Genomic DNA, 25016 nt, shown 5'->3' with positions numbered 1-25016 from the left:
CCTTACTGCCACCTTTTAACTTTTCTTGTCAGTGCAAAAATAAAAAGTGTTGATAGGCTGGATGGAACTTCATGACTCAGGCATTTGGTATCTGGAGAATGAGAAGAAAGAAGGAAGCTGCAGGAGACACTAAAAATACTGGGGGAAAAAAAGCCAGCTCAAAGAGCTGAAATCAGGATAATTTCAGAAAACCTCAAAGTATATGCTCTATCCTACTGTTCAAGATTAAACATGAGAAGTACCTTTCAATAATTGGCCTTCAATGCATTTTGTGAAGAGATCATCCACCCATTTAAGGTGACAAACCGCCCAAGAATCCAAGGGTTTCCATAAAGGTTGTTGTTGGCAGTAAGAGGTGAAGCGTGAAAGGACAGCATTTCATTTCCTTCATCCTTTAGAATTCTATTCAAATCCCATCTCCTCTCTGAGAGCCTCCCTGACTTGCCCAGCAGACAGGAATTGTTCCTGGCACTGTCGCTTCTCATCATTGCCACTCACACACACTCAGGTGCACTCAATGTCCTTTGTGGCGAACTTCACTTGTTTGAAATCCAAATGGATTGTAAACTACTTGAGGGAAGAGATCATGTCCTACATGTACTCTGTGTCCTCACAGGGCTTCGGATATTTGGACAGTAGAAGGCATATCATGTCGGGTGGTGCAGTCCATTTCTAGAAGATCTTGCTCCACCTAAAGCACACGTGACCCACTGCCCTGTGGCCTGGCTAAGCTTTTAGTGTCATACAACTTGTTCCGTCACTTCCTGGATTTCCTATTACATCTTTAACTCCATTCTCCTCCAGCTTCCTTTTTGCAGCCCCAAGTTAGGATCCTGAATTTCGATCTTGTAGTACCTGCTGTGACCGATGCTTGCTTCAGGACCATGGGACTCCTTCCCCCAGCTGCTGGCAAGTTGGCAATGATGGCTCCCAGCCACAGCCCTTCCTAAGGGAGCGTACATAAAAAAGAAGATGTGGAACGTAAAGGCCTTTGCCTCGAGGAGGTTCAAGTCCGACGGGGAGCGTCACCTTGGGGACTTAGATGTGCACCTTACTGTGACCATGTTGCAACCTAAAGCCTCCTCTGGCCAGTGCTATCCTGCCTCCTTCATTTCGACACACATCAGGCCCCGAGAGCCCCTGTGACAAAGTTCCAGCACACAGCTCTCTGCATCAGCGTCTGTTTCCTAGGGAACCTGTCCTATGACAGATCTTACACATAAATCAGGGAATAAACAATGACCACAGCATGAGGAACTGGGGAAAGCACCTTCCCTAACGCTGAGCTAGTCCAATCTGGCCAGGGCCCCCAGTACCTGGCAGGGAACACAGCCCTCAGCCCAGCTGCCACATGCCGACAGAGTGAGTCTGGCCCCTCGTGTCCTTTCCTCGCCAGCGGTGCTTCCCACTAAGACCTTCTGCGCTGATGGACTCCGCTCTCTCTCTGCACGGCCCGATTCCACAGCTATTGGCCTCTGGGGCTGCCCAGCCCTTGAAATGCAGCTGAGGTGACTGAGGAATTTCATTTTTAAAAACCAATGTGCGTTGAAACAAAAACAACCACAGGTGTGTCGTGGCTCCCATTTCAAACAGAGCCACCCTAGATCATGAATCCAGCAGGTCTAGAAAGGCAGAACACAGTGGCTCCAATTCCACCTGCCTTTACTTTCCCTGCCCCATCACCTAGAAAGACCTGGTCTGACTCCTTTGAAATCATCCTAATGAGGCATATGTAGGAACAATGTATCGGGAAAGTCTAATTTGTAAGTGGCCCAATAACAGTTAAGAACATTGTTAAATCTCGGTGCCAGAGAGCTTTGTTTTAAGTTGTTTAAAACACAAATCTATTCATGATCGCTTACAAATCTATTCATGATCATAGTCTTTTATTCTCCTGGCCCTCTGAGGAATTAGATGGAGAGACGTGACCTGTGTTTGCACACAGTTGAAAATAAGGAACACCCCCGTCCTTGATCGTATACATGTATACATTTGATTAATGCCTTTTTCTTTTCCACCTGATCTGTATGATCCTGGAGGTTCTTCTCTATGTTTCATACATAAGAAAGGAAAAAGAGAGCAAGAGAGAGCTACCATTTTGAGGTGGGTGGGCTGGGAAACCCATGGGAGACATTTAGTTCTGCCCTGTTCCATGGAAAAGGATGATCTCTTATTACTGACCCAGAAATGTCAGATGGGGCCCAGGGTGAGAGCACGTGGCTGTACCTGGGCAAGTTCATGACCATCCTGCAAAAAATGACTCCATGTACGTGCCCTCCAGACAAGGAGTCGCTCACATCATCCTTCTGACTGAGGGTCAGCCCTAACAAAATCAGTTTGAGCCATTGAAAGCAACTGAAATTGAATTCACTGCAATTTTAAAATATGCTGTTTACTTAAAGCCCAGAAGCCTGGCGTGAGAAGGAGTATCCAGGCACAGGCGATGGTAGTTAAATTTGTTCATTTTTCTTTCTTGTTGCAATTTTATCTTTTCCGAGCAATTTAATGAAGACTCCAGAGGAAAGAATTAAATGTCTGCTGGTTCAATTACCAAATAATGAAAAGGTCGAAAGGAGCACCATGCACTGTGTGCTGAGCTGCTCTGAAAGCCTATTCTTAGAGGGAAAATCTTCTGTGTGCGGTTCACACTTGCATTTTGCCATCCACAAATTGTGCAGACGAGTGTCAGTGTAAGAAGCAGAAATCTAGAGCTGGTATGGATCGCCCTCCCCCAGGGTGAAAAGGCCTGGCCCAAAGGAGCCTCTCATGATGGCCACGGCAGCAGCCGGAGGCATGGCAGAGGCCATGGTTTTCATCGGGAGGGGCCAGGCTGGCACTAAATCCATCCTCTGAGAAGGTTCTAATCATGCTTGGCCCTGAATGCATTATAATTAGCCTGTCCTTAGGGCACCACGCAGGGATGGTCTCGGGGGCCAAAGGGACCTGCCGGCAAGGACGTCAAGGGCTCTGTGCAGTCCCCAGAGCATCTGAAGAGCCACCCCTGCCTCCAACCTGCCCCAGCTAGACACAGAAAAGAAAGAGTACGGAAACACAAAAACCCTTTACAGAAGCCCAAACCAAAGAGAACATAAAATTATGGCTCTGGAGATTCATTAGAACATTGGTGTTAAAGCTTGAAAACTCAAGCGTCCCTGGAAATCAAACATAGGCAGAGATGCGGTTCAGTAGAGACTCTCCTCCCTCCACACCCACAGCGAAAGGCTCCCCGCTCGCGCCACGGCCTCCCCGAACCTGCTGATCAGTAACATCGAAAGACTCAACGGACAAGTTATTGTACAGCGCCTTTTTCACCTTTAAATTAGGTTCTTCTTTGGTTATATAATAGCTTTAATCCTAGGAAACACACAGTGAAATGTTCGAGGATAAAAAGCCATGATGCATCTATCACTGACTCGGGAAAACAAGTGTGTGTGTGTGGGGAGCCTGGGGGGGTCCAGTTGGTTCAGATGAATGACTTGATGTCGGCTCAGGTCATGATCTCAGTGTTATGAGATCGAGGCCCACATCGGGTTCTGTGCTGGGCGTGGAGCCTGCTTAAGATTCTGTCTCTCTCTTCTCCCTCCTCTGCCCCTCCTCCCCCTACTCCTGTGCGTGCAGGTGTGTGACTTGCTAAAATAAACCTGTGTGTGCACATCCATCTCTGTATCTACCCCCATATGTGTGAACATGGGTACATGTGTGCATACTTAGCCATGTCAGGGGAGGAGAGGAAAACAAGAGTCAACAATAAAGCACATGGGGTAGAATGTGAAAAAACTGGTGAGTCTAGGTAAAAAGAATTGGGGTAGCCTTTGAACTATTCCTATTTTTACAAGTTACCTGTAAGTTTGAAATTATTTCAAGTTTCAAATCATGTAAAAAGTTTTAAATAGTTTATAACATGAAAGGAGGGAATTGGAGGGGAGGTGAACCATGACAGACTGTGGACTCTGAGAAACAAACTGAGGGTTTCAGATGGGAGAAGGGTGTGATGGGTGAGCCCAGTGACAGGTGTTAAGGAGGGCATGGACTGCATGAAGCACTGGGTGTTGTACACAAACACTACATCAAAAACTAATAATGTACTGTATGGTGACTCACACAACATAGTAAAAAAAATATTTTAAAAATTTAAAAGTTTTAAAATTTTGAATCCTTTCTCTTTTCTTCTCCTGTGGATTAGCTTCTTGCTAGAGACCCTTATAATTATACAGCAGCCACACTCTGGGTACAAGTGCCTGTGAGGGCAGCTCCACTCTGTAAGAAGGGCAACAATCCTACTGATATGTTTAATCAGGAAGAGGATTCTCTTGGAGAAACCAATCACACAGACAGTTCTAGAATGTCTCCTCCCATGGTGTGCTGATGATTACTGAAAGTTTATGCTGGGGATGGAGGCAGGTTACAGCTAGGAAATGGAAGGATGTCTCTAGCTAATTTCTTCTTGTTTTTCGTTAAAATACTATAACCAAGGGCATTAGGTTTTCAAGGTTTTGAAAAGATGTAATAGGTCTTGAATCACCTTAAAATATATGAGAACAGGGGGAGGAGTCAAGATGGCGGAGAAGTAGCAGCTGAGACTACTTCGGGTAGCGGGAGATCAGCTAAATACCTTATCTAAAGATTACAAACACCTACAAATCCAACGGGAGATCGAAGAGAAGAAGAACAGCAATTCCAGAAACAGAAAATCAACCACTTTCTGCAAGGTAGGACTGGCGGAGAAGTGAATCCAAAGCGACGGGGAAGATAGACCGCGGGGGGAGGGGCCGGCTCCCGGCGAGTGGCGGAGCAACAGAGCACAAAATCGGGACTTTTAAAAGTCTGTTCCGCTGAGGGACATCGCTCCAGAGGCTTAACTGGGGTGAAGCCCAGGCGGGGTCAGCGCGGCCTCAGGTCCCATAGGGTCACAGAAGGATGGGGGTGTCTGAGTGTCGCAGAGCTTATCGGTATTAGAACGGGGAAGCCGGCTACAGAGACAGAGCCGAGGAGTGAGCTCTAAACTCGGGGTTGCCTTGAACCGGTCGCAGGCTCGGTCAGCTCGGAGCGCGGCCGGAGGCCAGGGTGACGGGAGTCATTGGGCGCTGTTCTCTGAGGGCGCACTGAGGAGTGGGGCCCCGGGCTCTCGGCTTCTCCGGGCCGGACACTGGGAGGCCGCCATCTTCATTCCCGTCCTCCGGACTCTACGGAAAGCGCTCAGGGAACAAAAGCTCCCGAAAGCAAACCCAGCAAACCCGAGGGGATTACTCAGCCCGGCCCCGGGTAAGGGCGGTGCAACTCCGCCTGGGGCAAAGACACTTGAGAATCACTACAACAGGCCCCTCCCCCAGAAGATCAATGAGAAACCCAGCCAGGACCAAGTTCACCTACCAAGGAGTGCAGTTTCAATACCAAGGAGAGCGGCGGAATTCCAGAGGAAAAGAAAGCAAAGCAAGGAACTCATGGCTTTCTCCCCATGATTCTGTAGCCTTGCAGTTAATTTAATTTTTTTTTCTTTTTCAATTTTTTTTCCTTCTTCTGCTAATTTTTTTTAACTGTTACCGTTTTCTTTTTTTAACGTTTTTTAAATAGTTTATCTAATATATATATATATATATTTTTTTTTTCCATTTTATATTTTTTATCGGCTTTCTTTTTTTAATAGTTTCTTTTTTTTTTTTTCTTCTGAACCCCTTTTTATCCCCTTTCTCCCCCCTCACGATTCGGGAATCTCTTCTGATTTGGCTAAAGCATATTTTCCTGGGGTTGTTGCCACCCTTTTAGTATTTTACTTGCTCCTTCATCTACTCTTATCTGGACAAAATGACAAGGCGGAAAAACTCACAACAAAAAAAAGGACAAGAGGCAGTACCAAAGGCTAGGGACCTAATCAATACAGACATTGGTAATATGTCAGATATAAGGTTCAGAATGATGATTCTCAAGGTTCTAGCCGGGCTTGAAAAAGGCATGGAAGATACTAAAGCAACCCTCTCGGGAGATATAAAAGCCCTTTCTGGAGAAATAAAAGAACTAAAATCTAACCAAGTTGAAATAAAAAAAGCTATTAATGAGGTGCAATCAAAAATGGAGGCTCTCACGGCTAGGATAAATGAGGCAGAAGAAAGAATTAGCGATATAGAAGACCAAATGACAGAGAATAAAGAAGCTGAGCAAAAGAGGGACAAACAGCTACTGGACCACGAGGGGAGAATTCGAGAGATAAGTGACACCATAAGACGAAACAACATTAGAATCATTGGGATTCCAGAAGAAGAGGAAACAGAGAGGGAAGCAGAAGGTATATTGGAGAGAATTATTGGAGAGAATTTCCCCAATATGGCAAAGGGAACAAGCATCAAAAGCCAGGAGGTTCAGAGAACCCCCCTCAAGATCAATAAGAATAGGTCCACACCCCGTCACCTAATAGTCAAATTTACAAGTCTTAGTGACAAAGAGAAGATCCTGAAAGCAGCCCGGGAAAAGAAGTCTGTAACGTACAATAGTAAAAATATTAGATTGGCAGCAGACTTATCCACAGAGACCTGGCAGGCCAGAAAGAGCTGGCATGATATATTCAGAGTACTAAATGAGAAAAACATGCAGACAAGAATACTATATCCAGCTAGGCTATCATTGAAAATAGACGGAGAGATTAAAAGCTTCCAGGACAAACAAAAACTGAAAGAATTTGCAAATACCAAACCAGCTCTACAGGAAATATTGAAAGGGGTCCTCTAAGCAAAGAGAGACCCTCAAAGTAGTAGATCAGAAAGAAACAGAGACAATATACAATAACAGACACCTTACAGGCAATACAATGGCACTAAATTCATATCTCTCAATACTTACCCTGAATGTTAATGGGCTAAATTCCCAAATCAAGAGACACAGGGTATCAGAATGGATAAAAAAACAAAACCCATCTATATGTTGCCTACAAGAAACTCATCTTAAACCCGAAGACACCTCCATATTTAAAGTGAGGGGGTGGAAAAGAATTTACCATGCTAATGGACTTCAGAAGAAAGCAGGAGTGGCAATCCTTATATCAGATCAATTAGATTTTAAGCCAAAGACTATAATAAGAGATGAGGAAGGACACTATATCATACTCAAAGGAACTGTCCAACAAGAAGATCTAACAATTTTAAATATCTATGCCCCTAACGTGGGAGCAGCCAACTATATAAACCAATTAATAACAAAATCAAAGAAACACATCGACAAGAATACAATAATAGTAGGGGATTTTAACACTCCCCTCACTGAAATGGACAGATCATCCAAGCAAAAGATCAACAAGGAAATCAAGGCCTTAAATGACACACTGGACCAGATGGACATCACAGATATATTCAGAACATTTCATCCCAAAGCAACAGAATACACATTCTTCTCTAGTGCACATGGAACATTCTCCAGAATAGATCACATTCTTGGTCCTAAATCAAGTCTCACCAGTATCAAAAGACTGGGATCATTCCCTGCATATTTTCAGACCACAATGCTCTAAAGCTAGAACTCAATCACAAGAGGAAATTTGGAAAGAACCCAAATACATGGAGACTAAACAGCATCCTTCTAAAGAATGAATGGGTCAACCAGGAAATTAAAGAAGAATTGAAAAAATTCATGGAAACAAATGATAATGAAAACACAACGGTTCAGAAACTGTGGGACACAACAAAGGCAGTCCTGAGAGGAAAATATATAGCGGTACAAGCCTTTCTCAAGAAACAAGAAAGGTCTCAGGTACACAACCTAACCCTACACCTAAAGGAGCTGGAGAAAGAACAAGAAAGAAAGCCTCAACCCAGCACGAGAAGAGAAATCATAAAGATCAGAGCAGAAATCAATGAAATAGAAACCAAAAAAACAATAGAACAAATCAACGAAACTAGGAGCTGGTTCTTTGAAAGAATTAATAAGATTGATAAACCCCTGGCCAGACTTATCAAAAAGAAAAGAGAAAGGACCCAAATAAATAAAATCATGAATGAAAGAGGAGAGATCACAACGAACACCAAAGAAATACAGACAATTATAAGAACATACTATGAGCATCTCTACGCCAACAAATTGGACAATCTGGAAGAAATGGATGCATTCCTAGAGACATATAAACTACCACAACTGAACCAGGAAGAAATGGAAAGCCTGAACATCTCCATAACCAGTAAGGAGATTGAAACAGTCATCAAAAATCTCCAAACAAACAAAATCCCAGGGCCAGATGGCTACCCGGGGGAATTCTACCAAACATTTAAAGAAGAACTAATTCTTATTCTCCTCAAACTGTTCCAAAAAATAGAAATGGAAGGAAAACTTCCAAACTCATTTTATGAGGCCAGCATCACCTTGATCCCAAAACCAGACAAAGATCCCATCAAAAAAGAGAACTACAGACCAATATCCTTGATGAACACAGATGCAAAAATTCTCGCCAAAATACTAGCCAATAGGATTCAACAGTACATTAAAAGGATGATTCACCACGACCAAGTGGGATTTATTCCAGGGCTGCAAGGTTGGTTCAACATCCGCAAATCAATCAATGTGATACAACACATTAATAAAAGAAAGAACAAGAACCATATGATACTCTCCATAGATGCTGAAAAAGCATTTGACAAAGTACAGCATCCCTTCCTGATCAAAACTCTTCAAAGTGTAGGGATAGAGGGCCCATACCTCAATATTATCAAAGCCATCTATGAAAAACCCACCGCAAATATCATTCTCAATGGAGAAAAACTGAAAGCTTTTCCGCTAAGGTCAGGGAACACGGCAGGGATGTCCGTTATCAACACTGCTATTCAACATAGTACTAGAAGTCCTAGCCTCAGCAATCAGACAACAAAAGGAAATTAAAGGCATCCAAATCGGCAAAGAAGAAGTCAAACTATCACTCTTTGCAGATGATATGATACTCTATGTGGAAAACCCAAAAGACTCCACTCCAAAACTGCTAGAACTTGTACAGGAATTCAGTAAAGTGTCAGGATATAAAATCAATGCACAGAAATCAGTTGCATTTCTCTACACCAACAACAAGACAGAAGAAAGAGCAATTAAGGGGTCCATCCCATTTACAATTGCACCCAAAACTGTAAGATACCTAGGAATAAACCTAACCAAAGAGACTAAGAATCTATACTCAGAAAACCATAAAGTACTCATGAAAGAAATTGAGGAAGACACAAAGAAATGGAAAAATGTTCCATGCTCCTGGATTGGAAGAATAAATATTGTGAAAATGTCTATGCTACCTAAAGCAATCTACACATTTAATGCAATTCCTATCAAAGTACCATCCATTTTTTTTCAAAGAAATGGAACAAATAATCCTAAAATTTATATGGAACCAGAAAAGACCTCGAATAGCCAAAGCAACATTGAAAAAGAAAGCCAAAGTTGGTGGCATCACAATTCCGGACTTCAAGCTCTATTACAAAGCTGTCATCATCAAGACAGCATGGTACTGGCACAAAAACAGACACATAGATCAATGGAACAGAATAGAGAGCCCAGAAATAGACCCTCAACTCTATGGTCAACTCATCTTTGACAAAGCAGGAAAGAATGTCCAATGGAAAAAAGACAGCCTCTTCAATAAATGGTGTTGGGAAAATTGGACAGCCCCTGCAGAAAAATGAAATTGGATCATTTCCTTATACTACACATGAAAATAGACTCAAAATGGATGAAGGATCTCAATGTGAGAAAGGAATCCATCAAGATCCTTGAGGAGAACACAGGCAGCAACCTCTTCGACCTCAGCCGCAGCAACATCTTCCTAGGAACATCGCCAAAGGCAAGGGAAGCAAGGGCAAAAATGAACTATTGGGATTTTATCAAGATCAAAAGCTTTTGCACAGCAAAGGAAACAGTGAACAAAACCAAAAGACAACTGACAGAATGGGAGAAGATATTTGCAAATGACATATCAGATAAAGGGCTAGTGTCCAAAATCTATAAAGAACTTAGCAAACTCAACACCCAAAGAACAAATAATCCAATCAAGAAATGGGCAGAGGACATGAACAGACATTTCTGCAAAGAAGACATCCAGATGGCCAACAGACACATGAAAAAGTGCCCCATATCACTCGGCATCAGGGAAATACAAATCAAAACCACCATGAGATATCACCTCACACCAGTCAGAATGGCTAAAATTAACAAGTCAGGAAATGACAGATGCTGGCGAGGATGTGGAGAAAGGGGAACCCTCCTACACTGTTGGTGGCAATGCAAGCTGGTGCAACCAGTCTGGAAAACAGCATGGAGGTTCCTCAAAATGTTGAAAATAGAACTACCCTATGACCCTGCAATTGCACTACTGGGTATTTACCCTAAAGATACAAATGTAGTGATATGAAAGGGCACGTGCACCTGAATGTTTATAGCAGCAATGTCTACAATAGCCAAACTATGGAAAGAACCTAGATGTCCACCAACAGATGAATGGATAAAGAGGTGGTATATATACACAATGGAATACTATGCAGCCATCAAAAGAAATGAAATCTTGCCATTTGCGACGACGTGGATGGAACTAGAGGGTATCATGCTTAGCGAAATAAGTCAATCGGAGAAAGACAACTATCATATGATCTCCCTGATATGAGGGAGAGGAGATGCAACATGGGGGTTAAGGGGGTAGGAGAAGAATAAATGTAACAAGATGGGATTGGGAGGGAGACAAACCATAAGTGACTCTTAATCTCACAAAACAAACTGAGGGTTGATGGGGGGAGGGGGTTGGGAGAGGGGGTGGGGTTATGGATATTGGGGAGGGTATGTGCTATGGTGAGTGCTGTGAAGTGTGTAAACCTGGCGATTCACAGACCTGTACCCCTGGGGATAAAAATATATGTTTATAAAAAAAAATAAAATTATTAAAAAAAAATATATGAGAACACAAAATGTACAAGAAAAAGAAAGTCCCTGATTTATGCTACTCTTTTTCTGGGGTCGTGTCTGATACAAAGCACAACAGGATCAATCTCTTATCAGAATAGGACCTCTCAGGTGCCTAGGTGGCTCAGTGGGTTAAAGCCTATATCTTCAGCTCAGGTCATGATCTCAGGGTCCTGGGATCAAGCCCCACATAGGACTCTCTGCTCAGTGGGGAGCCTGCTTCCCCCTCCCCCTCTGCCTGCTTCTCTGCCTACTTGTGATCTCCGTCTATCTGTCAAATAAATAAAATCTTTAAAAAGAAAGAAAGAAAGAAAGAAAGAAAGAAAGAACGAACCTCTCTGAAGACAGGAATAGACCCTAATCAGTAGTTACTCTTATATTCCCAAAACCCAGAATTGTCGGAGCTGACTGAATGAACTTATGATTGAATGGCTGAGCAGCACCTGAGCAGCAGCACCTGAGACAAAGTTAATCCTTAGGAACGTATTTTCAGATTTATGAAAATCTAAGTGGAAGCACTTTAACTATAAGGTTCTCTCCTCATAAGCTTGTATTCTCTTCTTTTTTAGAATTCCACACTTCAAGACTAATAGGACCATAAAGAAAGAGAAAAGGTGAGATACCAACTGTAAAAAGCTATTTTCCACATACATAACTGGAATGATTAATATCCAGAATATAGAAATCACTCCTACAAATGAATCAGAATTTGAAAAAAAAATTTCAAAATAAAAATTGTCCCCCAAAACCCCAAAAAACTTGAACAGGTATTCTACAGAAGAGAGTGGCCAAAACACTCTGCAAAGTTGCTCAAAGTCATCAGTAAATGGAAAATGCAAATTAAAACTGCAAACATCATAGCATAAATACCAAATGGGCAAAAATTCGAAAGTCTGACAATATCAAGTGCTGACAGAATTGTAGAACAATGGCATTCTTGGTTACTGGAGGAGGGAATGAAAACTGGAAGAGCCACTTTGGAAAACAAGTGAGAATTACAGAGCAGAGTTGAAGGTAGGCCTGTCCTATGACCCAGCAATTCTACTGCTGTATAGATGCTGAGGAACTCTAGCAGAGATGTAATGGGGAGTGCTGTACAAGAATATTCATAACAACACTTCTGTAATGGAGGCCACCGTAAGTCCGCCAACAGAACAGTGAGCAAACAACTTGAGGCATCCCATACAAGAGCACAGTTTCCAGCACTGAAGATAAGTAAACAACAGTTGTATGCATCCACAAAATGATCATCACATGGGATTAAAAAAAAGCAAATTATAGAAGAATGCATACATGATGATTCCATTTATGAACAGTTCATAAGGGATTTGTTTTTACGGTCAGAAATACATGTGGTAAAAGTCTATAGAACAACGGAATGAAACAAAAATTCAAGACTGTGGTTACCTCTGTTTAAAGCAGAAAGGAGAAGCAATCAGAACAAGTCACATAGATCTTTAATGGAAATGCTAATGGCCCACTTCTTCTTTTTTTTTTTTTTTAAAGATTTTATTTATTTATTTGACAGAGAGAGAGATCACAAGCAGGCAGGGAGGCAGGCAGAGAGAGGAGGAAGCAGGCTCTCCGCAGAGCAGAGAGCCCGATGCGAGGCTCGATCCCAGGATGCTGGGATCATGACCTGAGCCGAAGGCAGAGGCCTCAACCCACTGAGCCACCCAGGCGCCCCAGCTAATGGCCCACTTCTGAAAAGAGGTACAAGGCCCATGATCAATGCATCATGATCCTTTACACTTACACATTTGACAAATATTCTTTTGCATGTATCTAATCTTCACTAAAAACGTTTAAGAACTGGTGAAGGAGCAAATGACCAAAAATATTTTATCCAACATTTGCTGGAAGGAAAAAAAGAGTTCAACAACCTGCCAGCTATTAGGCTCTTGCATTCTTCTCTTCCAAACATGGCACACTGGTCTACCTGTCTCTGGTCCCTCTTGGCTCACTCAATCCAAAGCCAGCTGCCACCCTGAGCCACCAGTTGTCCAGGGCTGGAGAACATCATGCGATGCTCATCAGAAGGAACAGGCAAGCTTCCCTCTCTGTCATCCTGTCCCTCATTAAAACTCCGGCCTCCTTCCAGTGTGAATGACAAGCACATGACCATTCAGGCACGTGTGCAAATCCATCAAATCCGTGCAGCCGTGACTGGGTTATTACTATATCCAGGTATTACCAAAAGCCATTATTACCGGACTCTTGACTTTGACTTATTCTCTAATATTTGTACACATTTCATAATGGTAATAGAGGGCTATATTAAAACAAAGCATCGCCCTATCCTCCAATCAGAGCCTGAAATCTGAAAAAAACTCCCTGAAACACAGACATCTATCTGTCCAAATACAACCATGGAGCAACAGCTCCTTAAGCTCAAAGTAAAATTTAAAGTGAGTGGTACAGCTGTTGTCCATACAGCACTTAAGAACAAAATGAATCTAGCTCCAGGGAGGTCTGATTCCTCACCTCAGTAGGTCATTAAAGATAAGAAAACATCCATCTCCCCCAGGCCCACCTGCCACCCAGTGGATGAGGAAGAAGAAAGTTTTGTTTTATTTCCAGGATCGTGAAATGTCTTAAAAACTTGTTTTCCTCTCAATTATGACAATGAAGTCTGGCTTCTTGCAGCAGTAAAATCCCAATGGGGGGAAAAAAAGAAAATCAGACTGGTGAAAAAAAAATTCTTCCAATGACCCACCTGGAAGAGCCCATCACCCAGTCCCCTGAAGTTTACCGAAGATCTGGTTAGTAGCCGCTGTAAAAATACAACCCCTTACCTCAGCATATTGTGCTACTGAACTGGCTTCAACAGCATACACTCTCCTAGCTCCAGCCTGAACAGCAAAAAATGACAGTATTCCGGATCCGCAACCAACGTCCAGAACAACCTGGAAGGGAAAGCGAAGACAAGAGAGGGGTGAGAACATGAACTCCGAGCCTTGCCATCAGACCTAGTGAACATACGAGCTCAGCTACTTATAAGTGCTCTTACCTTGGCCAAGTTATGAATCTCTATGAGCCTTTTTCTCAGATGTTTAATGGGGTTAGTAATATCCACTTTTTAAGTTTGGCTGTAGGATTAATGAACATAAAGTGTGTACAAAGCACTTGGCACGTAATTGGTGTTTTTCAAACCACTGCTCCTATTTTCAGAGTTTCTTTGTAGCATGGATTGCTTTTAGGACATTTAGGGCCAAGAAAAGTAAAGGGCCATGAGTGAGCTTGCTTACCCAATCTGTTAGCACCAAGAAAATGAAAACTGTTTTTATGTTTTGTATATAATTTTATATATATAAACACATATATTCTTTTTATTTATTCAGAAATCATGGAAGATAAAGTCTTCAGAAATCCAAAAGTGAGGTATGTGCTTTTTATCCAGGCCCCTCCACGAAGTTGGGGAAGTTTATAAATGGAAGGTAAAAGGGTATTAAGACACTGGACACGTGGAATCTCCAGACACTTTTCTTCTACTCTCTGTGTTCAAACCTAGGACTTAAATCAAGAAAATCACCATTTAGTTGTGCACTCACAAGCACAAGCGCCCAACACCTGGACAAACACGCTGAGAGCAAGAGGTCGATGGCATGTACTGGGTCCCATCCCCAAACACTGCCAAAGCCCCGGCCCAAGTCTCAATCGGACGGTCGATTTCAGGCCACAGGGCTCCTGGCACACCAACGACCTTGACTCTTAGCATCTTTTGGCACCAGCTTTGAGCAAAACATTTTGATTGGCCCCAAATCCTCACAATAAACATTTGAGCAAATGGCATTATCATGTCTATTTTAGAAATGACCAAGTTGAAGTTCAGAGACACTGACCAACCAGCCCAAGTTCAACTAGCAGCAGATAGGGGAGGAAGGACTTGAATCTGGGCATTTCTGCCTTCCAAGCTCATGTTCCATAAAACCATACGCTGTTTACTTATATTCATCTTCGTAAATCTGACATTTTAATGCAGAGATGGCAATAGCAATGTTGGACAAGGAAACAAAGTATTACTTCGTATTACTTTTTGTAGGAGACTTAGAAAAAAATTTTTCTTTTAACTTGACAGAAGGTAAATTTTTCCAAAAAATAGGAACTATCAAGCCAGTGTGTGCGTGCATGTCTGTGTGTTTTAACTGCAGTGCCACACTGTGCTGACACAGATATTCTGCCATTATTCTAAGAGAGCATGCTGTTAGTGACGGGTTCACAGCGCTCACTTATATTAATTCTAGAACTGTGGCTGTATTCCATACGGTTTCCTAGGGTTTGGGTAATTAGGAACATTACCAATTTAAAATGTCACCCAGGCTCTGGAATTTGCTGTCGGGCTGTCTATACTTTTAGAAATACCAACATTCTCGTCCCCTCATCCTCCCTTGGAAATACATCTTCACATGGGCCCTGCTCCTTTCCGAGAACAGCTATGACCGCTGTTTAGGGAATGAAGGCCATTAAGGTGGACAGTATAATTGACAGCCACCTCCCCTCCCTGCCCCAAGGATACACCAGATCCAAAAGAACCTTTTTGGAACCTTAATCAATAAAAATATAAAACTTAAGATTCCACGTTCGGTCCAAAATATGGATGCAAAATTAAACAATGGAAATTGCACCTGCTTGCTCTGGTGACAGGTACCCCAGAAATGTGTGAATGATGTCTCTTTTATTATGGTGCTATGGACCTGTGGACCTGTGGACCATCTTAGGACACTGTTTTTAGTTCTCTTGACGCTACAGATTAAAACCAAAGTAATATTTGCCACTTAGGAGAGGGAGGAGAATGGTAACAGGGAGAAAGAGAAAAAGGTCAGAGATGGGAGGGAGCCTGATGTACGTGGTTCAACCTTTGTCAAATTAGTCCATTTGGTAGAAGATGCTCTAACAGACCCAGACCATATCTAGAGAAGAGACGAAAATTTACAAACTATGGCAATTTTCCAAATACCTTATTTCAATATCTAATTTCAGGCCAAAATAACCTTATTTTATTTGGTTATTTCAAATCAGAGCATAAGCCTTGGAAAAGAGTCTGATCTTTTGCTAGCATTATCTAGATAATGCCATCTGCTTTCCACTTGTGTATTTAAAAAGTTAATAAAGGGATTTTCAGTCTGGGGCTGATAGAAGAGGATGTGGAGTGAAAGGAACATTTTACCTTGTCTATATACGCCACGGAACACTGGGAAAAAAGCTTTGGAGAGCTTAGAATAAATTCTCTGGTGAAAAAAATAGAGGCTGAAGCAAATATTTAGCCGGTAATGGAAATGTATTATCCTTTCCAGCTGGGATTTCTAAATCTGGGAGAAGAGTGGATGCTAAAACAGATACAATTTCTAAAGGACATCCTCCTGACACTATCTATTTGCTCATCAAGCCTCCTGCGGATGGGCAGTACAGTTTATCCCCATTTTCTTAATAAGGTAACTGAGGCTTGGAGACACAGCTTCCATGCTGATAAGCAGCAAAGCTGGACAGTGCTCGGCCTCCACACCATCGTGGCCTTTCCGTGGAGCAAAAGATGAGAGGAAAGGGTGCGCTGTGTAGAGATGAAAATCTGATCAAAGCACACCCTGAGTAGACACCACCAGTGGTGCCACACAGCTAGGGGGAAGGTCTCCGTCTCCTTGGCATGTTGTCCTTCGGTCTCAGCAATCCAGCTGACTGACCTCCCTGGCTTCTTTTTCTGTAAATGTTCTCTCAGCAATTGCCTGCTTTTCCCTGATTCTGGGCTTTCTGGTGTACCATCCCCTGCTATGGAGGCAGCTGACAGCCCACCAGAGGTTCATGCTCTCTTGGAGCCTAGACTCCATTTCCCACTGCCTTGCATCTCCACGTGGCCATTGGACCACTTTGGCCCAATGGAGCGTGAGGGGGAGTGACCAGTGTCCGGGGAAGGCAGCTGAGGGTGCACTGTGCCTTCCCCCCACTCTCTGCTACTAATGCAGCGGCCCTGCCAACTGCCTGCTGGAGCTCCAGAGAGCCTGAACCTTTGGGTCACCCCTTTGGGAAGAGCCACTCAGAACATAGTGGCCATGGCATGAGAAAGAAAGATCTTACAGATTTTGTTACATTAAACCACTGAGATTGAGAGACTGTTTGCTTTGGCAGTTGGCTTACAGCTGGGTGAAAACCCTCATCTCATTTCCCTAACTAGAGAAGGGAAGACAAGCAGAGAGATCACATCTTTGGGACACCTTCTCGGCCCTACCCGGACAGTCAGTCCAGGCTGGGCTCTCTGTGCCGGGTCCGAAGCTCCTTAAGGGGCACTTACTGCATGATACTGGAAGTATTTCCTTACATGCTTGCCTTCCCTGCTGAGCCCGTGAGCTCCCCAGAGACAAGAATCATATTATTTCTCTCTCGGCCCCTAGTATAACAGGAAAACAAAAACCATTCATAAATACTTGCTGACTACATGACTGACTGCAATGACTGAATAGGGTAGTCTCCTCATTCCAGCACTGCTTTGAACCATCTCTGGCAAAGGCTTATGACTCCTTCCAGCCATTTAACTCTGGGAGTGTTCTTGCATGCAGAACTAGCAACCGAAGCGGCCACGCCTGGGATGCCCTTGGCTTATTCAAGTCTTTTTTATCCTGAATCGTTTCACCCAACTTAACTTCTGCTTCCTGGCTTATTTCTTATTTCTTGGCCTCCAAGCCACCTCCCAGACCTGACACTTACTGTTTTTCATCATGATTCCTGTCCTTCCTCCTTATGATCCCTTGGGCCACTCTTGTGACCACGAGAAGCAGGCTTCTTGGAAGGTTCCATGTTCCTTTCTGCCACAGGGCCTTAGTACATGCTGTTCCCGTTGCGTGGGGTGCACCCCACGGCACACTCTATGATGTGAGTCTACGGAATATATATATATATATATAATTTTTTTTTTTACCTACTCAGTGCTCATCATGCCAGATCTCTTCTATTTGCCCCTCCAGATCTGTGCTCCACTCTGCTCCACCTTCTCTTTGTAAGGAGTCTAACCTATGTAGACCACACCAATGGCTTCCTTGCTATGGGACTCCAGGTGGGAGCAGCCAAGAGAAAGAACAAGAGGAAGTCAAAGCAAGGAGAGGGAGGTCAGATGACTTATTCTTCTGGTTTCCTCCTTCCTGGGTCTCCATGGATTGGATGTCCCCTCTACCCAAAGCCACAGCACCTACTGGACTTCCATCTTTACGGCTATGACCATCCTGCCTGGTCTCCACTCTCACTAGTGCCAGGCAGGTTCACCGCTGCCTTGTGCTGCTTCCCTGAACTCTGTGCACATCTTGGAATACAGTCCTGTTATCTAGCTCTCCTAAAGCCTCCTGTTGGGTGTGCCATTGCTTTCCTGCAGAGTACCTGACTGAGCTCCAGCTCATCCTTCAGATTCCAAATGGCTCTCCATGAGAAGATGTCCCTACTCTTCGCTCCCCTCTCATGAGAACAAAAGTCCTCCTATTGTATGCTTTCTTATCATTACCTCCTTGTGGCCTTCCTTTATAACACTCATCACAGTTATAGTGAGTATTATTTGATTAATGTCTGCTCCCCTGGACGGTAAGGTTGATCAAGGGACAGACTTCCATTAGCTCCTCACCCACTACTGAATCCCTGATAATAGCTCAGGGTCTGGCATGTGGCAGAGACATTCACTAAATCTCTGTTGACCAAACTGGATACATAAATATAGTGTCTCACTACCACAAATAGGGAACCAGTTCATGACCCAGAAAATATTACCTCCTGAGAAAATACCTTCTACCAGCATAATACATCCTCTCCAATCTAGTGATCTGAAACATCCTTCAAAGGGTGCTTTTTTTTTTTTTATATTGCCATATTGTCATTACACTATGATCCAGCTGGCTTTTGTGGACAACACTCCTCTGGAGAGAGAATTCATCCCCTGCTGCCCCTGGATACACAGGCAGGAACTGAAGACATGGCTGATTTGGGGCATATATGGGGGAACATAAGAAAATGCTGTGAAATTCCCACCAGACTGAATAGGGAAAAGTCGGCAACTGGTCCATGTAATAGTGGCCCAAAATTCTGGGTATTTGTAAATAAACCTTTGAAAAATATTAAAGATAGCGTCATCCTTTTGCTTATACAGATGATTTTAATTACATGCTCTAGTGGCTTTCCTGGGCAACGAAATCCTACAAAATGTTTGGACAGGGCTAAAAAAGCTCCAAGTGGGTTCAAAGCTCTTTATTTGGATTTACTAGATTAAAACTAATGAGGAATCTCTGGGTCTTTATGGAAGTGTGAAACAAAATTACTCTTGAATAATGGAGGAAAAATAAAGTAAACATGTACCATTTGTTTTATACTCATTATGTAGCTGTGCCTGTATAGTACTTTAGTAGGCATCACCTTATTTACTTGTGATGACAAGTCTATAATCAGAGCACTGTTATTTTCTCCATGTTGTAAAGAGGCTGAGAATCTGATGAAGTTCAAGTTGTGTACTTAATAAATGGCAGAAATCGAAAACAAAACAAAAAAAAAACAAAAAACCCAACAATGTACCTAATTCAAGCCCTGTGCTCTTAATCACTGCCTTCATTTTCTAGTTTTGTAATTCCTTGTACTGCTCGGGCTACAGTAATACTGGCCACATGCAGCCTTCTTGTTTGCCCCAGCATTTTTGCAATTGTCTTCCAAGAGTGAGGTCCAGACCATCCTACAATCCATTCCTTGAGTTATGCCAATTATTATTTTTTACGCATTCTTTCTTTCTTTGCTTGAGTGTATCAATAACTGCTCTGAATTATAATCCCTTACCTGTAATTTTTCTTTGCCCAGTGTACCTAAATTCTGTGCCCAGCCCACCCGTCCACTTCCATGGCTAGCGTGCTTCTTCCAGCCAGCATCTTATTACAAGTGCAGACACTCCCACCAAACCGCCCATGGTGATACGAGCCCCATGCTCTTGTAGCACCGTGCACACTACCGTCATTGCCTGCCACGGACCATCTATCCCCATAGACTGCACCCGACTCTGCCAGTATCCCAACTCTTGACTGACAGAGGATTAAAAAGCTTCTAGGCGGTAACAGAATAAAGGAAATGCACCATCTTTTGCGGTCAGAGAAGAAAAATTCCAAATCATCTCAAGACCTGCAGAAGACATCACTTGATGGCCTTTGCCGTGAAGACTTAAATCTTGTACAGATAATTAGCGCTTTCATTATGGTATAAGAACCCTGCCGTGATAGCTCTCTTAGACAGGGTTCTACATCTGCTGTGCAGTGCAAGTTGGTTTCAACCAAAGAGCTCTCTGTATTTAAATAATGCATAATTAGTGCTTAGGAACCCTTGCTTCATCCTGCTTCGTCTCCTGGGAGGGGCTAGATAAACCCATCACCGATCTTTTAACCGCCTTTCACCAGTTCTCCCATGATTATGGCAAACACAGTATGTTATCGCTCTTAGTTTATCTTGCGATGCTTAACCCCTTCGTACGCTGCCAGTGGTCTCAGAGGAGCACACCTAGCCCTAAAGCTTTAGACACTCACTGGACATCTACTAAATGTCTCGTGTTACCCGACATGCCAAGCACTGCGAGGTGCTGGAAATGCAGAGATAAACACAGAGAAAGAAATGTGTGAGAAAGAAGCACAACAGTGTGTTACAGTGGCCATGATCGAATGACATAAAGGGCACACCGAGAATATGAAGGAAGAATATTCCAGCAAGGAGTCTGGAAAGACTTCGTTGAGGTAAACAGAGCAGTGAAAATTGAAAGTTGAGTCAATGTTGTGCTCTTGGCGTTGAGGGATTAAGTGGAGCACCTGTGAATGACAGAGCCAGTCACATTTAGGAGATAGGAAATTTCCTCAGGAGGAGGATCTGTGTGCTAGAGGTAGAAGGAGGGGCGTGGCTGAGGCATGAACATGGCACAACCAAAAGCTGGAGAAACTGGCAGATACTTGCTTGCAGACTTGCTCTTACGTACAAGACCAAGACCTTGAACTGGATCCTCAAGCAAAGAAGAATCTTAAAATGTTCTAACAGGAGAAATTTTTCATAGCTGCATTTTAATGGCATCACACTGGTGGCATGCATTGGAGGGCACAAGCTCAGAGGATGCAGAGCAGATCTAGGTGATTCCTTACCAACGTCAGTCTCCTCTTCCTTCTGATCAGGACCCCAATATTAGTATTTACCCTCCTGTGTGCAGCTCACCATCCCCAGTCTCAGGGAGGGATCCAGAACCATCTAGCACAATCCTAGCTGGTTCCCTTCCTCTTGCCAGAGATGCCTTGAGGCTTGGGTGTGTGATACAATGTTATTGATGAGACCTGAGGGGGTATCTGCTGGTGGCCTTTAGGAAATATTTCCTCCTCCCCAACACAGACACACAGAAAAGATGCCTCTTCCTTTTTTGGATGTGGTTACACTAGGGTGTGATGTTCAGAGTAACTGGGTTATAATACCCTGGAGTCCTACCACCTTCAACTGTTCTAGCCAGCTTGGGTGGGGAGCTTCTCCTGGGTAAAGCTAAAGATATTTTCACTCTGGTCCAAGAAGGAAAACTAACTGGAAGCCTGGCAACATTCCACGAAAGGTACGCTGAGAAGGAGAACTAAGAATGAGCTGGAGGACAGAGGGGAATGGAAGAGTTGCAAAAATGCTAAGTTAACAGAAGCTAAAGGATGTGGAGACTGGAAGGGAAAAGAAAAGTTCTTGGTTGACTCCTGGGTCCCTGGCCGGGGTGGTGTTTATAACGTATTCGGGTTTTGCGTCATGCCAGAATGGAACACTTGCCTTGCTGTTTGCCTGGCGTGGCCCTAGAGATTGCTGTGCTGATCCTCAATGGCTGGAACCATGTTGCATGGCTGCTCCTGTGGCGGCTCCAGCCACCGTTGCCGAAGGGGTCTTTGTGCGGGCTCCCCTCCTTCCTCAGTTTGGTCATTGGTAGGACAAAACCGCTCTCCCCACTCAGGCCCCATGCATTTTGTTCCTTGCCTCCTGCCTTAGTTTCCTTGTTGCTTTTGAGGCATGAGGCAAGCACTGCAGCGCCTGCTTGGCCCTCATGCACCTTCCCTTGAAGTGCAAGGGCGTGGCCACCCCCTGGAGGTGAACTTTGACCAATGCAAAATGGTGGCCAAAGGACACATTATTCTCTTTTCCTCCCTGGAGATGAACTGTGTGGAGATAAACTGGCTTCATGCGGCCTCCTTGAAGACACCAAGCAATCAGTTTTTCATAGAGCTGTGGCGAGCTCAGTAATATGCTCTCTTATTCCCCCTCTCCTTCCTTCCCAGCCTCACTCCCCCTTACTCATGCTTTCCTGAGGTTGCCCACCCTGATAAAGTATGAGCACCTAAGCCTCTAATCTATGATTTAGGGAACTGAGGCTAAGAAAGTTATGGAAGTTATATGAAATCCAATATGTTTATTGGCTTTTTTTTTTTTCTGTTGTCCTGTCTTTTCTGGGCATCTGACACTTCTAAATTTTAAACCCAAACCACCACTGAATCTGAGTGTCTGTCCATAGCTCAGATTTAGGCAAGTGAAAGGTGGAGCCCAAGCTCTAAGTTCATCAGAGCCCAATTCCTGGTCCAGTGCTAGAAAAGATCAGGTTCTAGTCAGTACTTATAACTGCTTGTTAACTGATTGCTGGGCCCTATGAAACTGCTTCTTACTGATTTTTATGTTGTTTGTCTACTTACATTCTTATCCTGGAAAGCAGATATTAAAACAAAGTCACCTACTTTAGAAATTATTGTTGCATAAAGCAGTCTGTCTAATTCTTTAGCAAAGTCAGTAGCTGCTCCAGATTGGTCCTTCATGCATGGCCCTGCCCTAGAAGGAACATGAAGTCTTAAAATTTCAATCCCAGAAACGCTCTAAAATGGCCTGCATCCGGTGGGCAGGCAGTCCATCAGGCAGAAATTAATAGTAAGATAACCGATAAAACCATAGCAGTGAAATATTAATCCTTCAAACCCCTCTCCTTTTTCTCTAGTTCCCTCACATGCACAGCTGATGCACTGACAATATCACCTTAGCAATCTGTCCCTTCTTTAATGATTTTGCAAAAGTGGCATCTGGTATGATGGTCATTAGTGCCATTTACCAACTATTTCTGGTTCTCCTTATGTGCACATGGTAGAATCTCACTCCCTTGCTCTTTAAAGTTTGGAGTGACCACGTGACTTCCTTCAGCCCATGTACTGTGGTCAGAAACACCCTCCCCAGGTTACTTTCGGGTGGAAGGCTTAAGAACGGGGGTGGGGGGGCAGTTAAGACTCATGCCTCTCCCCATGGTGCATGTGGAGGCTGCTCCTTCAGTCTGGGTCCCAGGGTAAGAATGAGACAAAGCACGGCCCTCAGCTGACCCCTAACGGATTAAAAGATACCTGAAGTTTTTTATGCCACCGAGGTCCGGGGGTTGACTGTTACAGGAACAGAACCCCATTACCCTAACGAGTCCGGGTGAGTCATATCCTCAAAGTGCCAGGGATCTTGGATTCGGATTCCCTGGTGACACCGGTCTGCAGCATTCAGATCCTGTGCTAAGATTCTGCCCATGGTAGGTCGCTAAACTCTTACAGCCACCATATAAGGGTCCGTACCCCAACTGAAAATTAACTTCAAACAAATTAAGGGCACGTGTCACCATCTCGAAAGATGCAGAGGTGGGCTTTTGGGCACAGATATCTTGGCTAGAAGTCTGTCTCTTACATTAAAGCCCCCAGCTCCCTCGTTCCCAAATGCCCTAAAAAACAAACAGTCTGAGACCATTGCTTATTCAGTCTTTTTGGCTCTCCCTGAAAGCTGCCTTTTGCTTTCATACCAAATGAAAGCATTTTCCTCTGCCGACTCTGGCATCTTTTCCCCCGTACTCCTTCAGGAGCAGATTCTATTGAAACTCGGGAGAATCCTGGCACAGACATGCCATCTGCCTTCACACTCACATTCGGGAAATCTATGCAGAGGCTCCCTTAAGGCTTCAGCGGCCGAAGAGATCAGTTAAGACCGAAGCCCATTTCTATGTCTTTCTGTTCACCTCTGCCTCACAAGATTAATCCCTGGGAGGAGCTCTTCTGATATATGACCCAACAAGAACCTTGGCCTCTACACTGGGTTGAAAAGTGTCTTCCATAATTCAAGTCGACCTGGAACCTGTACGTGTGACCTTGTTTAGAAATAGGGTTTTTATACACATATTGAGATAACAACATACTGGATTATGGAGGGCCTGAAAGCCAATATCAATGCCATTACAGGAAGAGAGAAATTTACACACAGAGACACAGACACATGGAGAGAAATGCCACATGACAACAAAGAGAGAGACTGGAATGATGCTTCTACACATCGAGGAGCACCAAGGATTACCAGCAACCACAAGAAACTCGGAAGAGACGAGAAAGGATCCTCTCCTGGAGCCTTCAGAAGGAGCATGGCCCTGCTGACACCTTGACTTTGAACTTCTGGTCTCTAAAACAGTGGGAATAAACTTCTGTTGTTCTGAGCTACGTAGTGTGTGGTTATTTGTCACGGCAGCCCTAGGAAACTAAAACAGCCTCCAATGTCCAAGCCATAGGGAAAAAACTGCATTATTCAGATCGCTCTATAGACATGTAGATATGGACGTATAGACCTGAGTTGGCACAGAGCTACCCTTTAGCAGCTGTGCACCCGAGAGCAAGGTACTCAAATGCATGTGTATTTGGTCCCTTCATCTGTACTGTTAAATTAACAAGATAGATCGTACTTATTTGCTGTATGGTGCAGAGGGCATTTGCCATTATTTTGTGCCTCTCTGGATCTGAACCCCTTCCTGGGTTTGGAAAGCGCCCCACTTCTGAGGCAGCACCAACCTCCCCGTAGGGAAGTGGAAGGGGCCCCATGCTCTCTTCCAGAACCCTTGAGGCTAAATCACAGGCATGACTGAGGTTCGGCCAAGAAGATGCACTTTGCACACAAAGCTCAGAACATGAAGACTTGGGGATGCCCCAGACCCATCCAGGTAAGGTCACTGCTACCTCCAGATTCCAGCACGCCAGAGGGAGGTTCTAAGGACAGCACTGGAGGGTAGCCCCAGGGGAAGGCTGTGCCTCCACAGCACCCAGCTCTGGTTGCACCTCTGT

General features: G+C 43.9%; 1 protein-coding gene across 2 annotated transcripts in view; it reads right to left on the bottom strand.

The window, feature by feature from the left end:
- Nucleotides 1-25016, bottom strand: part of LOC125084066 (histone-arginine methyltransferase CARM1-like) — a 278327-nt gene that overhangs the window by 83643 nt on the left and 169668 nt on the right. For both annotated transcript variants that reach the window (XM_047701178.1, XM_047701179.1), the window contains exon 5: nt 13701-13811. In XM_047701178.1, coding sequence (XP_047557134.1) covers nt 13701-13811 — 111 coding nt within the window. The remainder of the gene's footprint in view (nt 1-13700; nt 13812-25016) is intronic.

This window comes from Lutra lutra, chromosome 13 (assembly GCF_902655055.1).
Source record: "Lutra lutra chromosome 13, mLutLut1.2, whole genome shotgun sequence".
NCBI classification, from domain to species: Eukaryota; Metazoa; Chordata; class Mammalia; order Carnivora; family Mustelidae; genus Lutra; species Lutra lutra.
Note: the sequence above shows the minus strand (reverse complement) of the source record. Positions and strands in the feature narration are given on the sequence as shown.